At 42.8% G+C, this 17,064-nt stretch overlaps 1 protein-coding gene across 3 annotated transcripts in view; it reads left to right on the top strand.

The window, feature by feature from the left end:
• The window catches only part of LOC126094844 (rab GTPase-binding effector protein 1), a 176,364-nt gene that overhangs the window by 57,442 nt on the left and 101,858 nt on the right, over positions 1–17,064 (top strand). For 2 of the 3 annotated variants that reach the window (XM_049909470.1, XM_049909451.1), the window contains exon 4: positions 7,188–7,459. In XM_049909470.1, coding sequence (XP_049765427.1) covers positions 7,188–7,459 — 272 coding nt within the window. The remainder of the gene's footprint in view (positions 1–7,187; positions 7,460–17,064) is intronic. The other variant, XM_049909461.1, reaches the window with a different exon arrangement.

Below are 17,064 nucleotides of genomic sequence, written 5' to 3'. Positions count from 1 at the left end.
AGTTGGTCTCGGAGGATGTTCCCTATCAATCATTGGAATCTTTGATCTCTGACTTTCCGGATATCTTTGAGGAGAGCCTGGGGTGTGTTTCAGACTTTGTAGCTCACTTAACGTTGAAGGTGTCGGTTCACCTGTGTTTTCTACGCACGAGGCAGATCCCCTTGGCTCTCCGCCCTCGGGTAAAAGAAGAGCTAGACCGGCTGACAGCCCTCGGGGTCGTTCTTCGCATTTCTTGTAGTGAGTGGGCTTTGCCCCTCGTTATTGTTAGGAAACCCTCGGGAAAATTACGTCTTTGTGGCGATTTCAAGGCCACCATTAATTCCCAATTGGTGGTGGACACCTATTGTTTGCCTCATGCCGATGAGTTGTTCTCCGCCGTGGTGGGAGGCCAATATTTTTCAAAAATCGATCTTTCGGAGGCTTATCATCAGATACCACTTGATGAGGACTCCAAACAGCTGGCAGTCGTCAACATCCCGTTTGGCCTTTACCAATATCAGCGGTTGGCCTTCGGAATATTCAGTGCCCCAGCGATATTCCAGCGTTATCTTGAGCACGTCACGTCGACAATCCCTCATTGTATTAATTACCTGGACGACATCATTGTCACAGGCCGCAGCACAAAGGAACACTTGCACAACATTCGCACCCTCTTTCTCAAATTCAAGTCCGTGGGCTTGCGTTGCAACCTGCGTAAGTCAAACTTCTTCCAACCGTCCATTGAGTATGTGGGCTACACCATCTCTCGGCACGGCGTCCAGCCGCTAGGAAGTTTGGTCCAAGGTATCATCGACCTTCCGCGGCCCGCTTTGCTGAAGGAGTTACAAGCTTTTTTAGCAAGATTGCTTATTACCACCGGTTCATTCCCAGGGCTCCCACCATAGCCCGCCCCCTGTACTGCCTTCTGCGCAAGGGTGTTCCTTTTGATTGGTCGCCTGCATGCGAGTGAGCGTTCACCTCATTGAAGGGCGTCCTCACGTCAGCGCCTTGTTTGGCTACTTTTGACCCCCGTAAGCCGTTGGTCCTGGCTACAGATGCTTCGCAGTATGGGGTGGGGGCGGTCCTGGCCCATCGCAACGCAGATGGTTCCGAGCAGCCACTGGCGTTTGTGTCTAAAACTCTTAGTCCCGCGCAGGCCCATTACTCCCAGGTGGAAAAAGAGGCTTTGGCCATTGTCTACACTGTTACCAAGTTTCACCCTTTCTTGTATGGCACGAAGTTTCAGTTAATCACTGACCATAAGCCGTTAATATCGCTATTTGGCCCCGCCTCTCAGATTCCAGATAGGGCGGCCCACAGACTACAGCGCTGGGCCTTGTTCCTCTCTAAGTACCATTATGACATTCATTTTCACCCTACCGGACAGCATGCCAACGCAGACGCTCTTTCCCATCTTCCGGTGGGCCCGGATCCTACGTTCAATCGAGAGGAGATTATGTGTTTTCATTTGGATGTGGCGTCCCGCCAAGCGGTTGATAGCTTCCCGATCACTAGTTCTAGAGTCGCTAGGGAAACAGCAGCTGACCCAGTTCTCCAGCAAGTAGTTCGCCTCATTCAGCAGGCCGGGCCTCGGACCCTCTTCATAATTATTTTGTTCTACGAGACCGCCTCTCCGTCTTGGAAGGAGTTCTCCTTCTGGCTACCGATGATACAGCTCCTTGCGTGGTTGTTCCTGCAAGTTTGCGAAGGGAAGTCCTCACGTTATTACATGAGGGGGCACTGGGGTGTTTCCCGTACTAAAACCTTGGCTCGCAGGCATGTGTACTGACCCGGTATTGACAGAGAAATTGAGCACTTGGTGGCCGCCTGTTCCCAGTGTGCGAGCCAACAGGCATCTCCCAGGTCAGCGTTCTCTTCATGGCTTTTAGCTCATTGTCATTGATGCTTATTCCCGATTCCCGTATGTGGTTCACTGCTCCTCAACCACTTCAGAAGTTACAATTCAGGCACTAGCAAAAATCTTTTCTGTGGAAGGTCTGCCAGTCACCCTGGTCTCAGACAATGGACCTCAGTTTATTTTGCAGACCTTCCAGGATTTTTGTAGGCGCTTTGGTATTTGGCACGTTTGCTCTCCCCCCTTTCATCCACAATCGAATGGGGAAGACGAGCGCATGGTGCGCACATTTAAGACGCAGATGAAAAAGTATGTGCACGAATTTCCTGTGGAGGACTCGTTGACGTTTTTCCTGATGGCATACCGGACCACACCAATGGGAGAACGCAGCCCCGCAGAGCTCCTCCAAGGGCGCCAACCAATGACTCTGCTGCACCTCTTCCGACCTGGTCCTCGCCAGTCTTCGCAAAATGGAGTACCTGGCTTTCCACCAGGTATGTCGATCTGGGCACGTGGGTTTGGTTGCAATCCACGTTGGATACTGGCGGTGGTCCTGCGCTGCAATGGCCGCCGGCTCTATACCTTGCAGGCGGGGGACCGGGAGGTACGTCATCACCAAAATCAGCTACGTTCATGTTTAGGCATCCAACCTCCGACCCCTCGGGCCCACCTTCCCCATTGCCGGCACCCGTGTTGGTTTCTCAGAGGACACTACCGCCCCTCCCCCCTGTGACTCCGCTGCACTGCGATGGTTCTCAGCCTTGGCAGCCTCCAGCAGCTCCAGCACAGGCATCGCCATCGTTAGAGATGCCCCAACGAGAGCCGGGCCCCCTCGCAGGCCCGGTTTCTCAGGAGGCTGGTTCACCTGTGGTCATCCCTTCCCCATCGTCCCCACCACTTGCCCCTCCCGAGGTGGACCAGGATCTGGAGTTCGATGGCTTGTCTCCCGCTCTGTCTCGGGCTCCGGTGGTGGGACGACGTGGGCCTCTTCGTGTGGGTCACTTCCAGCCGTATTCGAAGGTTCTGGCTTGAGGGTTGGCAGATCCCCTCGACTCCAGCCTTCCGATGGATGTGGAGATCATCAATCCTGCACGACGCTCCACCTTCCGACGCAGTGGATCACGGTGGCTTCACCCCCCGAAGGAGGAGGAGTGCAGTAGTCACCAGAAAGATTGCGGGAGGCGCACATCGGCATGGCGTGTCACGGCCGTAGTTGCCGCAAGTAGAGTCCCGTCCACCAGAGGGCACGCGAGAATTCGGCCGCGACATCTGCCGGCGGCACAACAACAACAACTACTCAGGCAGCACAGGCCATGCCCAGTCAGTTCACATCGGACATGCCTAGGAGACAGTCCCCGGTCTACACTATGTGAAGTGCGACGGAAATCGTGAACTGTGTTACTACACTGTAATATTTTCATCAACTCTTGTAAACTGCCACACAGCTGGAATGTTACAGTCATTACTGCATGTAACCCACTACAGTTACTGGGATATTATTACTTCATTCACTGTGGCAAATATATTGTCTTCCATTTTTTCATTTTTAAAATTTTGGTGTTGATATAAGTTACAGGTGGAACTTCTACACATCATGTGTTCAGCTAACAGTCCAAGATTAGCACTGTGAGCCTAATTGGAATTCAGACTGAATTTTCGTCTTTCACAGAAACATTACTAACAAACCGCTACAACAGTACTGATGCAAATTACTATGCTGTGACGGATCATCATGTTGCCAATAATAGCCTTGTCTGTTGACATAATAAATATGTATTAGAACAGCTGTGGTGGTTTTGTATTAATCTTATCAAGAAGAGTTGTGGAGCTCAAGATGATCAAGATTATTTCACAAGAATGTTACAAGTACCAGCTCAACTGCAAAACTATGCTCCGAAACCAGATTTACAGCTTGTCTACCAGTAGACCTCTCTGCTCATTCATCTAACCATTTCTGTTGTTGTAAATTTTAGTTCACACCTTTTTCTTTTACATGGTTGTTTCTCCTCCTCTTTTCATCTTGTCCTATCTGACAAGGGTCTTTTAAGATTTTTCTTGCTAACTATTTGAGAGCAATTGTCTGCATATCATTCTCTCTTTTTCCTGCATGATGACTTTTGGTGTCTATGTACAGTGTACTTCACAATTCTCCTAACAGGTTTTTAAGGGTTGTAGGGGGTGGGGGCTTAATAGATAAAGTTTTTATGAGGAACCCATGTCTGGAAATGTCATTTGCATGTAAAAATTTGAAGATAGGATTACTTTTAACTCTCCCACTGTGCATACCATATGCACACAGTGGAGACATTGACTCTGACCTGTGTGCTCTACAGGAACCCATGACATGGGCAGTGTTTTGAGTATTCATCATTAGGTTCTCTCCCATGTGACAGAGGACACCCTCTTCAAAGTGGCTTGTCCGTAAAGCTCCACAGTCAGCCCTCCTAGTTGTGGATACCAGTTTCTCACAATGGTTTTTTTAGTCAGTTGAAAATGGTATATGATGGCATAACTGTCACAGGGACTGACGATGCCCTCTTATCAGTTTGTTTGTGTACTGTGAAGTGAGAGATTCAGAAGCAATCCTATCCTCAAACTTACATCCAATCACACAGCTGGTCTGACATACTCTGTACACTCAAACAATGGAAAATTCAAGATGCAATAATGACAATATTATGAATAGGATAGTTGCTGCTCACCACATAGTGGAGATGCTTAGTCATGGACAAGCACAATAAAAAGACTGTCAAACAAAGCTTTTGGGCAAACAGGCCTTCATCAGAACACACACACACACACACACACACACACACACACACACACACACACACACACACACTTACTACAGACCCTGCCTGCTAAGACCAGAGTCAGTCTTCGTTTGACGGTCTTTTTGTTGTGCCCATCTGCAACTCGGAATCTCTGCTGTATGATGAGTAACAGTGATCCTTTTCATAATGTTGTCATATTGTGTACACTCATATTTCTTTCATTAGGAGGCTGTTTGGAACTTGGCATCAATATGGGTGCCAGTACCTACTTCCTTCTGGGTCTCATGGACAAACAGAGCAAACTGGGTTTCACATGATTGGTGTTTGCAGAATCCATGTTGACACCTGCAAAGGAGATAAATACTATTAGTTATGTGCATCTGCTTGATAACCCTTTTTGAAAATGGAGATGAGCTACACTTTCCAATTACTAGGAATGCTTCATTCCCCCAGTAACTTATAGTACATTGCTGCTACAAGAGGAATAAGTTCTTTCATATAGTCTGTGGAATTGCATAGTCATCTCAACAGGTCCAATGGCCTTTCCTGTGTTGAGAGATTTCAGTTGATTTCCTATCCCTTGATCAACTTATTTCTGTGTATGCCGTGTTAATGTTCATATGAGAATTTAAAGCAGGAAATGCAGTACAATATTCCTCGGTGAAACAGTTTTGTAAAAAGGAGTTCAGTATATCATCTTTCTGTCTGTCATCTTCCATTTTAATGGTCTCATGGTGTATGGACAGGTAACTTTGATCAATTTACTGATTTAATGTAAGTCCAAAACTTCTCAGGATTTTCTGTCATATAGGTAAATAGATATTACTTCATGTATGGTTTTCCTTCTAACCTTTCTAACATGGCTGTTGAACCACAACAGGTCTTTCTCATCTCTCGTGACTTTGCTCGGCACCTGCCTGTCGTAGGCATATTGTCCAATACTCTTGATATTTGTGATTTTTGAAGTTTTCCCAGCATACTGAATATTCTATGAGGTTTCAGAATTGCAGCTGGATCATGTTGACTTCTTGCAACAATATTTTGGCTGGCAACTGTCCAGTGAAGATGGCTGGACAGTTACCAGCCAAAGTATTGTTGCAAGAAGTCAACATGATCCATCTGCAACCCAAAAACCTCATAAAATACTCTTGATATTTGTGCATTTATACTCAATATTTAAAATATTATGACATGGATAGATTGCTACTTGCTGTAAAGATGACACGTTGAGTAGCAGACAGGCACAACAAAACACACACACACACACACACACACACACACACACAAAACAAACAAGTCATGCACACGTGACTGCTATCACTGTCTGCTTGGGCGAGAATACCTCAACATTTTTCAGTCTTCTATCCTGTTGGTGACCAGGAGATCTAAGCTGTTACTGCCCAAATTCAGTTTTTTGTTTATGTGCTCACGACAATTTTCAAAGATGGCCTTTACAATAATTCCATGATTCCCTGTCCCTATTTCCTGAGTCTGTCTCTGTTCTCCTCATAATGAATTCTAGGTATGATGAATTACATGGTACTCGATCTTTAACTTTTGTCTCACTCAGTACCTCGCATTACATCTCAAACTGTTTTGTTTCCTGAATCTTTCAGTTTAAGTTGGTGGTATTATAGTGTCATAGCAGCAAAACACTCGACATATATGGTAGACTACATTTTGTTAGATGATGATAGTTTGACCTTCATGATATAAAATTTGCACTTATGCACTCTCTACATATTGATATGTCAAATTTATATAACACTCGTATACTTACAGTTCAGGCACATTCACATTCAACAGATCAGTTCAGAGATTATTCTGTTGCCAGTTTCTTCTTAGCATGCCAACTGAGTAACAGTGTCACACTGATGGAATGTCTTGCACCGTCCAGATGATGTGGGGAATTAATCAAAGGTTTCATCAGTTTGTAGCTAAGTTAACAAGTACAGCTGTAAGTGCTTCTCTTAATCTTGTGGTCTTTTATTTACATTGTTTTGAAAATTGAGTTTGTTTCTCCAGCTGTTTGCTCTGAATCTCTCTGGTTTTGAGTTTATTTTGTTTCTGATTCAGTCTCTGAATTCTATTGAGTGAGTGATTTCCTTGTTTAGATGGTCCATTTTAGAGAAGTGATTTGCTTCCTGGTAATTTCCTAAATCCACAGGAGACAATTTGTTATTTCAACAAAGGAATTAGTAATCCTTTTGTTAGACACTGTCCACTTTAATCAGATACTGCATCTTTCTTCTCATCTCTCATCTAATTGCCTGTCAGAGTTACAGATTACTATGAATTGCCTTCCTTTTTCCCCTGCCATGCATAAAACGTCTCTATTCACTTCTTTAATATTTTATCAATGTCATTGGTAATTTAATGTGCCTAATGCCCAACCTCCTCACTGAGAAAAAGCTTGCATTCCACAGAATTAGCTTGCAAATAATATCCTAGTTCAAAAGAACAAAAAAAAATGTATGTAATGTGTGTGTGTGTGTGTGTGTGTGTGTGTGTGTGTGTTGTAATATTTGTTATGTTATAATAAGATACAGTCATGTGATTTTTCACATTTTGTCCGTCAGAAACCCAGGAGTATGAGAATGAGGTGAAGCAACTTCAGAAGATCAACAAAGATTTGGAGCAAGAGGTACATCAGTTACGTGCACAAGTGCAACAGCACCAAGGCACTTCAGACAGAAGTGGACGTGATTCACCTATACTTGCACCTAGCGTCATGCTTTCTGCAGTCACTAAAACACTGGCTCGTAAAGTTGTCAGTCAGTTAGGTGCTGATGCTTCCTCTGTGATTCAAGACAACAATCTTGAAGACAGTATGAGGAAGGTAAAAAAGTATGTACGTAACTTTTTATGTGCTTCATTTTTCAACTACCACACACCAGTTCCCAGGAGAGATGGTTGTAAATGTTACAGTACAGAAACTGGCATTTGGTATGAAAGCCAAAAGAATTTGGGGTGTCATGTGTCTGTTAGTTCATGAAATACTGTTATTTGAAAATTGCGTGGTTAAGGCTACATTTTTTTGTGACTGAGCCTACTGTCCTCCTCACTACCCTTATGTGAATATCCTTGTCCATATTTTTTTGTGTTTGGCACTTTATAATAAATTAGAAACAGTAGTATTTCCTAATCAGCAAACTGTTTCCATGGTGTAATTTCACCATTACATACACATGTCTGTGCTACAACTTTCCCAGTGCTGGTACTAATTTTCTATATATTGGCAAAACATTTCAGTAATGCAGAAGCTTTCTTAAGTGTACATTCATAATTATGAATTGCTTTGCAAATGTTTATATATAATTATTATTGCCTACATGTACATGTCATGAGGAGGGTGAAATACTTATTTTGTGAACTTGCCGTCTGCCACATAAAGAGAAAAGAGTACCGTTTTTACTCGAATCTAAGCCACACTTTTTTTTCCGGTTTTTGTAATCAAAAAAATCTCCTGCGGCTTAGAATCGAGTGCAAAGCAAGCGGAAGTTCTGAAAAATGTTGATGGGTGCCGCCACAACTAACATCTGCCGTCAAATATATGTAGCGCTACACAGGCATGCTTTGTAGGCACAAAGATAAATACTGGCACCAAAACCTGTGTCAGTAAATAAATTTTAAAAAAAGGTAAAAGACGAGCTTTCTCCGCCTCGAGTTTCGACCACTGCATTTTCATACATTATCCAACGAAGTAAATACAAATTCCATATTGTTCATCTTCGAATGTAGGAGCATTTCAATGTACTACGAAAATCCGACTGGCAAGACTTTTTGCCGTTTAGGACGTTTGTCATACATTCTGAATTTTTTCCTATCTGTGAGAAGAAATGGTTGCTAATAGGAAGTTTTATGAATTGTGAATCACATGCAGTATTCTCTTCACCATAAGAATAATACGAATATAAACATTTTGCCACGTATTGTTTCGTGTTTGCTGCTATCTCATTTAAATCCTGTCTGCCTAATAAACTACGAAACTAGAGTGAGACAACAGCAAACGCGGAAGAATATACATATCATGTCATGTTTATATTCGTATTATTCTTATGCCTAATAGTAATACAGCCAAAAATGAAGCACGGCAATTGACTAGATTTTTAAAACCAAGATGACTCTAATTTCTGTGCAGAATGTAATGTACTAAAACATCTGCAAAGATTTTCAAACGGAGAAAAATTTTCGCGAAACTCTCGTTCAGAACATCTTCTATCATTCGCAGTCTATTATTTGGTTCTTGTTGATCACTATCAAAGAAAGCAGCAGTTTAAGTAAGAACAAATACCAGTCTCTTGCCATTGTTTCGTTAATTAGACAATTCCTCTCGTCTTTTTTTTTTTTTAATTGTAAGCGGCGGTAGCGCGCACAAAAGCAAGCCATGCCGCGAGCGGCGACAGGCCGTAAACACGCACTATCAGAATGCGACAAACAATGCATGACACAGTACAGTAATCAATTTTCAGCTTAGAGTGACGTTAACACCTATAACAAAGAAAACGGTGCTTATCAGATCAAAGAAAAATAAGCAGTCAATTCAAACCAGACGAAGCACGTGAAAAAGGAAGGGTACCCGTATAAATACGGAAGGAGCACCTGACCTGGTAAAGCTCAACTGCTAAGCTTAAGACTCGAACCAAACTACTCTACCTGTATCGTCATTCATTCGACCTAAATTGTGTCTCATATTAAAATGGACCAACTTTGTTTCGATTTGGCGACCTAAAACTTTTCTCTCCCCTTGAATTTCGAGTCTCAAATTTCAGGTGCGGCTTAGATTCGGGAAATTTTTTTTTTTCCTTGTTTTCGAGTCTCAAATTTCAGGTGCGGCTTAGATTCGAGTAAATACGGTATTAAGATTGTTCAATGTGAGAACTGTATATGAAGTGTTCATGACCGCAATCATTTGAATAACATTTGCTGTATGCACTTGTCTTATGACTTGTCACACATGTTGTACATCTGAGTTGCAGTTATAATGTCCATTATTTATAGGGTGTAGTAGCCTAGAATGCACCATCCCAAACCCCTCCATACTTCAGGGAACCCACTGAGTTGCTTCTTTGTAAATGTTAAATAAGACAGTGACACACACACACACACACACACACACACACACACACACACACACACACCAATATTCAGACATGCATGTCAACGTACACCTGGATATATTACCCAAAACAGTCAAGCACAGCTGTTTACTTCTTGTTTGAGAACTATTATAGGAAAGTTGCAGGATGCAAACTAGGAATTGAAAGCAAGTAAGTTAATTGAACATCAGTACAAAGTTCAAGCTCCAGGAGGTTCACTTGAAGCACAGAAAATGGCAGTGGCTGAAAATTGCCTGCCATGTTGCACAGGAGCTAGTGACATAACAGATTATCCAGTACTGATCATGATAGTAAGAGATACTGTTACTTGTGGATTTAATTGAAATTAAGAGATTATGCTTTATTGACTCACAGTACTTAACAAGCACCCTCTAGAAACACACTAGAGAATTTGTTCCGTCATTCCCAGCATTTCAGATGTGGAAAAAACACTTGAAGTCATGAGGTGAAGTTGGGGGCAGAACGTAAGAAATAGTTCAGTATTGCAGTCCTTACTTAGTGACTTTCTAATCACCTGACTGATAAGCATGTGCACAATATCAAGATTTGGATTGAATCCAACTTTCAACAGTTATTTTTGTTTTACTGCATTAATGTGTGTAATCAGTAGAAAACACAAAATTAACAGAATGAACACAATTCGTATTTTATTTTTGGCTCTCAGAAGGACACAGCATGTGTTTTTTTTACCACTTACTAGCCTTAATATCCTGTCCAAAGGCCTACTACTTCAGTGACCATCTGCATCCTGTGAAGAAGGGAGTCTATGAGGTTAGTAATCACACTTTCACATTCTGCCGCCTCCTTCCAGACTGCTCGAGTGACATTCCGAAGCTAATTGTGGGTTCTTGCTGCAGGTAGGCCAGTTTTCTCACATTGTTCATTTAGTCTCTGCCCATAAGTTTCCAATGGGGCTGAGGTCTGGTGCAGGAGAAGGCCATTTGAGAAGAGGAATCTTATTCTGTTCTGGAAACCACTCCTGCACCACAGCTACACATACAGACTGATCCTGCTGGGAACAGATTAATTCCTCAAGATACAGTTGTTACACTGATGAGATCATAACCTTAGATATAATAACAGCATCAAGTCAGATAACTATCCCGTGGAGCATCCCAGGTCCACAGAAACAGATCCAGCCCCAACTTGCCCAATAGGCACGGCTACAGTGAGATGTCTAGTGAATATGTTTTGAGTTGAAATGGACACCATGCAGCTGATAGACCTAATACTGAAACATCGTTCACTGTGGAAAATACTGATACATCAAAATAAGATTACATTCTGCCAGCCACAATAAGTATTTTCCTCAGCAAATACTAATAATTAGAGTCAACCATCATGGGGATTCCTCATGACTGCCACAAGTTTGCTTTGTAGTCCGGCCTCCCAAAGCCAGCAATGAACGTTGTTCTGCTACCTGGCAAATGCAGTAATATGTTTCATCTGCACCATATTTAAAAACTGATTTACCTGTGGTGTGTTTAATTGTTCATTATCTTTGTATGTAAGTATGAGGGGCTTCGTCCCGCCGTAGCCCTCAGTGGTCCACAGCAGTCCACCCACCCCACCGCTGCCCCACACCGAACCCAGGGTTATTGTGTGGTTCGGCCCCTAGTGGACCCCCCAGTAACATCTCATACTAGATGAGTGTAACCTCAAATGTTTGCGTGGTAGAATAATTATGGTGTACGCGTATGTGGAAATGGTGTTTGCATAGCAATCGCCGACACAGTGTATCTGAGGTGGAATAAGGGGAATCGGCCCACATTCACCGAGATAGATGGAAAACTGCCTTAAAAACCATCCACAGGCTGGCCGGCACACCGGACCTCAACACTAATCTGCCGGTTGAGTTCGTGCTGGTGACCGACACACCTTCCCACTTGGGAAGCAGCACGTTAGACCGCGCAGCTAGCCTAGTGGGCTTTCATTAGCCTTGACCGATGCCAGTGTCTAGTTCCCATACCCCTATTGCATTCTCCAGTATCATGATAGTGTTTTCTGCATTGTTGCCATACCATGCTCTGGTCTCAAACCCTGTCAAAGCACCACCACAAGCACAAGGATGCTGCCATGAGTACCCTATTGACCATGAGGCACGGCTCATGAATAAACTGGGTGGACTCAAATGTGAAGTGTTTAGGATATCTGATCTTGAACCGTGTACTGCAATTGTTATGCAGGGTGATCATTAATAAAACCAACAAACTGCAGGGATGGATTCCTGACTGAAAATGGAGGAAAAAAGATCCTGTGAACATGTGTCCAGAAATGCATTGTTGCCACAATAGATGATACTGACAAATTAAAGTTCCTCTGACCATGTGCTGTGTGTTCCTTGTGTGTTGCAGGCTGTTTTATAGATTTAGCGTACTGTAAACACCAGAATGGTCCGATACGTCGAGAGGAAGCAGAGATGGTGTTTGTATACGGCCAAGCAGATGGAAAGAGTTGAGAGCCATCACGGCTATATCAAAACAAGTACCCTCACAGACACCAATCACGTCGCACAAAATTTCAAACCCTTATGTGATCATGGGTTCTTTGAGACAGATAAACGTGCAGGGAGAAAGCAGACTGTGCATACACCAGATGTGGAGGACCGGGCTCTACAGCAGGCTGTTCCAACCGAGCTCCAGGGAGCCGGAGCGCTCACTGCGGCAGCTCGGAGCCTGCGTGGAGGGGGAAAGTGAACTCACTGCCCCCTGGCCACATGCAGCCGCAACTGACGCAATAATCAGTGTTCAATGACAGCTATGACTAGCCGCGGGACCCCTGTACCTCTATTGGAGGATACCTTTCTAGTCATTGAGAGGGATGGTCGTCCGCAGTGTCTTGTATGTCATAAAGTATTTAATCCTGCGAAGAGGTACAATATACGATGACATTATAAACGTCCTGACGCAGCGCATTACGATCAGGTAGAAGGCGTTGCACGCCGAAAACTGGTAGCCAGACTTACGAAAGACATACCAGAAGATGTAAGTTTAAAAACAGTTTCCTAATACGGAGGGTATCAAAACATGCAACATAGTTCGTGTTCTGTAATGCGTTTCTAATTTTCAGGTGAATGAGAGCAGAGAAAACACTACTGAATCTGCAATTCGAGCAAGATACAGGGTCACTCACATCATTGCGATGAGTGGCAAGACATTTTCGGTGGGACCAGTTGCAGAATATTTGTTTCCAAGTGAGGTGCAGGCAATTGAAGGGGTTTGCCTGTCGAAGCAAACAGTGTCTCGTCGAATCCTGGACATGGCAGTGGATTTAGAGACACCGCTCAGGAAAAAGGCGGAGAGCTTTGTTGCATTTTCACTAGCGCTTGACGAAAGCACCGACATATCGGACTGTGCTCAGCTTGCAATCTTTGTGCGAGGTGTCGACATGGAGCTGCAAGTAACTGAAGAACTCTTGGATGTGGTACCACTCGATTACACCACAACAGGACGTGACGTTTTTGAAGCTGTTTGTGAATCAGTGGACAATATGAATTTGCCGTGGGATAAGCTCCATTCTGTAGTGACAGACGGTGCACCACAAATGATCGGGCGTCACCAAGGTTTTGCTTCTCGTTTGAAAAATAAACTCGGGAACGAATTTGGGAAAGACATTTTGACTCTTCATTGTTTTATTCACCAAGAGGCACTGTGTGCTGAAACAGTATAGCTACGTGGCCTAATGAAAGATGCTAAGTGTGTGAATTTTGTGCGGCGTCACGGTATGAATCATCGCCAATTCAAAGGATTCCTGAAAGATGGAAGCGGAGTATGGGGATATACCTTACCACAGTGCAGTTCTTTGGCTGAGTCGGGGAAAAGTTCTTGATGTTTTCTTTTAAATCTGTCATTGCAGGGCAAAGGGCAGCTAATCGTTGACATGCACGACCAGATCAAAGCGTTCATGAAAAAGTTACGTTTATTTGAGAGGCAGATGAGTAATTGACATTTAATGTTCTTCAATCGTCTTGCTTCTTTAAAACTACCTGAAGGTACTACTTTCGGCAATTATCAAGCAAAGTTAAAGCAGCTCATCACATCGTTTGAAACACGATTCCGAGACGTCACTTGTTTGGAAATGGAACTTAAGGTGTTCAGCACTCCTTTTTCAGTTTCCCCCGATTACTTGTCATTGTCACTTCAATTGGAGATTATTGATTTGCAAAATTCAACTTTGTTGAAAGAGAGGTACTACAACACGTTGGATTTGTCACGATGGTATCGTTCATTACAGCAAAAAAACATTTCCTAAGCTTCACAACAATGCTGCTTAGATCATGTGCACGTTTGGATCTACGTATTGCTGTGAGCAGCTTTTCTCAGCAATGAAAAGAGTAAAAAGTCAGGAACGATCGTTTCTTCAGGGTGCAACAATGAAGGCCATCCTCCGCATTAACGCTGCGAACACTTTTACGCCTGATTTTTCCGATCTTGTAAGGAAAAGAAGATGTCAAGCTACCGAGGCCCAATAAATTTAGTATGCAATTTCTTGTAAAGCAGTTGTTTCTTATTTATTTCCTGAACATCGTATTTCCTGGTGTAGCATGTCACCACGTCTTAGCAGCTAAGAGTAAGAGGTTGTCGATCTTGTAAGACGCAGCTGGCACATCAAAACGCTTGCCTTGGCACCTGCCTCACCCAGCCGTGCCGGCGTGCCGGCCCACTTTGAATGGTCACAGCGAGTGACACGGCTCCCTGGAGCAGGGAGCGCTCCGCGGCTCACAACGGAGCCAACGAGCTGGAACAGCCTGCTCTACAGGATATTGAGATACACTCTAGTACAAGCCAGGCAAGTGGACTGACAACATGGTGTAAGCCAAAGTACGATTATGTGTATCTTGCGTGACAGCTGCTACCATCCCTGTCACCTGCAACAAGTAAAAGGGTTATAAGCAGCTGATTTCCCACCAAGGGAAGGATTTTGTCAATGGTTTTTTTGTACCAGACCATCACAATTACAGTATTCCTGTCATCAGCCCTATTTACCGACGAACCAACTTTTACCAGAACTGGCATCATCAGTCTGCATAATCGTCATCCTTGGGCTGCAGACAGTCGTCTGGGAATAGTTGAGACATCTCATCAGCATCAGTTAAACATCATTGTGTGGGCAGGGATTCTTAGCGAACACGTACTTGGACTGTTTATTATTCCACAGTGCCTTAACGGAGGAACGAAGTTGTACTTCTGCAGAATACTCTGCCTGGGTTGCTTGTGGATGTGCCTTTGGCAATACAATAGGTTCTGTGGTTTCTGCGTGATGGAGCACCACCAAACTTCCTCATTGCAGTTTGCTGACACCTCAAAATCCTCTTTGCCAGGTGTTGGATAGGACGCAGAGACCCTGTAGCATGACCTGCTAGATCACCAAGTATTAAATCCAGTTGATTTTACCTCTTGGGGCATCTGAAAAGCGATATGTATTCTGAACCAGTTCCTGATGTGCAAACCCTTCAATAGCACGTTCACAGCACATGTGACACTATTCGGAGAGAGGCCAGAACATGCAGAAGTGTGTCCATGATGTGACTTGTGAACGCGTGCATTGCATCCCCTTTGAACACCTGCTGTGACATGGATGTGACGCAGCTCTGCACTGTGTCCCAGGATGATTTGTTGTCATTGTGTGCACACTGTCCATTTCCGGACACATGCTCATAGCACCTTTTTTCCTCCTCTTCCTGTCAGGAATCAGTCCTTGCAGTTTGTTGATTTTATTAATGTTCACCCTGTAGAACAACTCTCAGTGTTAGACTCTTCGTCCGTGCAGCAGAATACAGCCATCACATATGCATGTGATTCTACAAGGCTGTTAAGCAGTCTAGTATCTTTAAAATATCCACACAGGTTTTAAGGCACTAGACTTAAGGAAAATGCTGGGATGATTCCTTTGAAAAGGACATAGTCGATTTTTTTGTGTGTGCTTCTGCAATCTGTGCTCTCACTCCATTCTAATCTATAATTGGGGTTGTTAAACCCAAATCTTACTTCCTTCAGTGGTCTTTAAAAGATAGCTTCCAGTTTTTACACAATATTTTCTCTCTGGAAAAATCCACCCTCTTTGTGGTTAACCCATAACTGTTTTTTCCTTATTTACATCAGTTTGACAGTTTATCCAAACAAATTTGTGTAAAAATATCATGGGAACTTAAATACATATGACCAAACTATTTGTTTCTGTGAAGCGTGATCAGTGAGGGATACTAATAGCTGATCCAGTATCATATACCTGAAATGAAGATTGTCGAAAAACGTAAAGTAATTCCATGTAGATTTGAAAATATTTAAGAGTTTAGAATACACAAAGCTGTCAAAATGTTAACTGTAGGTGATTTGATTAATAAATTACATTGTGTAAAGTTCAGAGCAACAAGATTGTCAGAAGGAATCTATTTAGTCCTAGAAGGAAAATCAGTATGAATAAAGGAAATGTTAAAAACGTGTAGATAAAAGGACAGCTTTTTAAGGGAGTGGCAAAACTTGGTATGGGAAACTAGATTGTACTAAGTGGTAGTAGCAAAAATGGAAAATAATAAGAAAATGAAACTCTAAAGTGAAAGTACTCTTAAATGTTATTATAGAATAATGTCAACAGAAAACTAAATGATACATCATCACATACTCTTCCACTTCTGTAAATCATAGAAATCATCTTAATTTGATTACTGAAGCAATCTCTTCATATCTACATACATACTCCACAAACCAGCATCACTACCCTATCACATAGTACAATATTTTATGCTCTATGCTTCATTGTTCCTAATTTTGTCATATCAACAAACCTTGAGTACCTTTTATATCTTGCTAACTTATCCTTTGTTCTTATTTGTCAATAGCTCTTCTGTCTTCATCTTTTGCCAAATAACCACTTGTGTTTTGTCATTATACACTCTCACTCATTTTTTTAAATATTTTTTTATACCACCACACGTAAAATGACATTTGTACTGTGCTCCAAATGCATAGTTTTGGGAATTTGGTGCTCATCTGTAGGAATACTTGATAAAACTTCTTTCTTTTGTGGGATTAGTATTTGCTTAACTAAGTGTGGGTTTATTTACTTAACAGATTTTATTATTTAATGCACTCTCCCTTCCTCAGTAGCAAACTTACTCCAATTAACAAGTTTGTTTGCTTGGACATCCTCCACGGCAAACACAGAAATATTTGTTATGTAAATAAAAAATGCGTTCTTTTGCTGCATTGTATTTTATTCTCTCAGATGTGTTTCACCTTTTTTCATTTTAAGGCATCCTCAGTGGGATCTTTGATAATAGAGTTGTGATACACTTTCATTTTGATATGTATTCTTTTTAGATTATTTTAGATTATAA

This window comes from Schistocerca cancellata, chromosome 1 (assembly GCF_023864275.1).
Source record: "Schistocerca cancellata isolate TAMUIC-IGC-003103 chromosome 1, iqSchCanc2.1, whole genome shotgun sequence".
NCBI classification, from domain to species: Eukaryota; Metazoa; Arthropoda; class Insecta; order Orthoptera; family Acrididae; genus Schistocerca; species Schistocerca cancellata.
The sequence above is the reverse complement of the archived record's forward strand: the minus strand, read 5'-3'. Positions and strand labels throughout refer to the sequence as shown.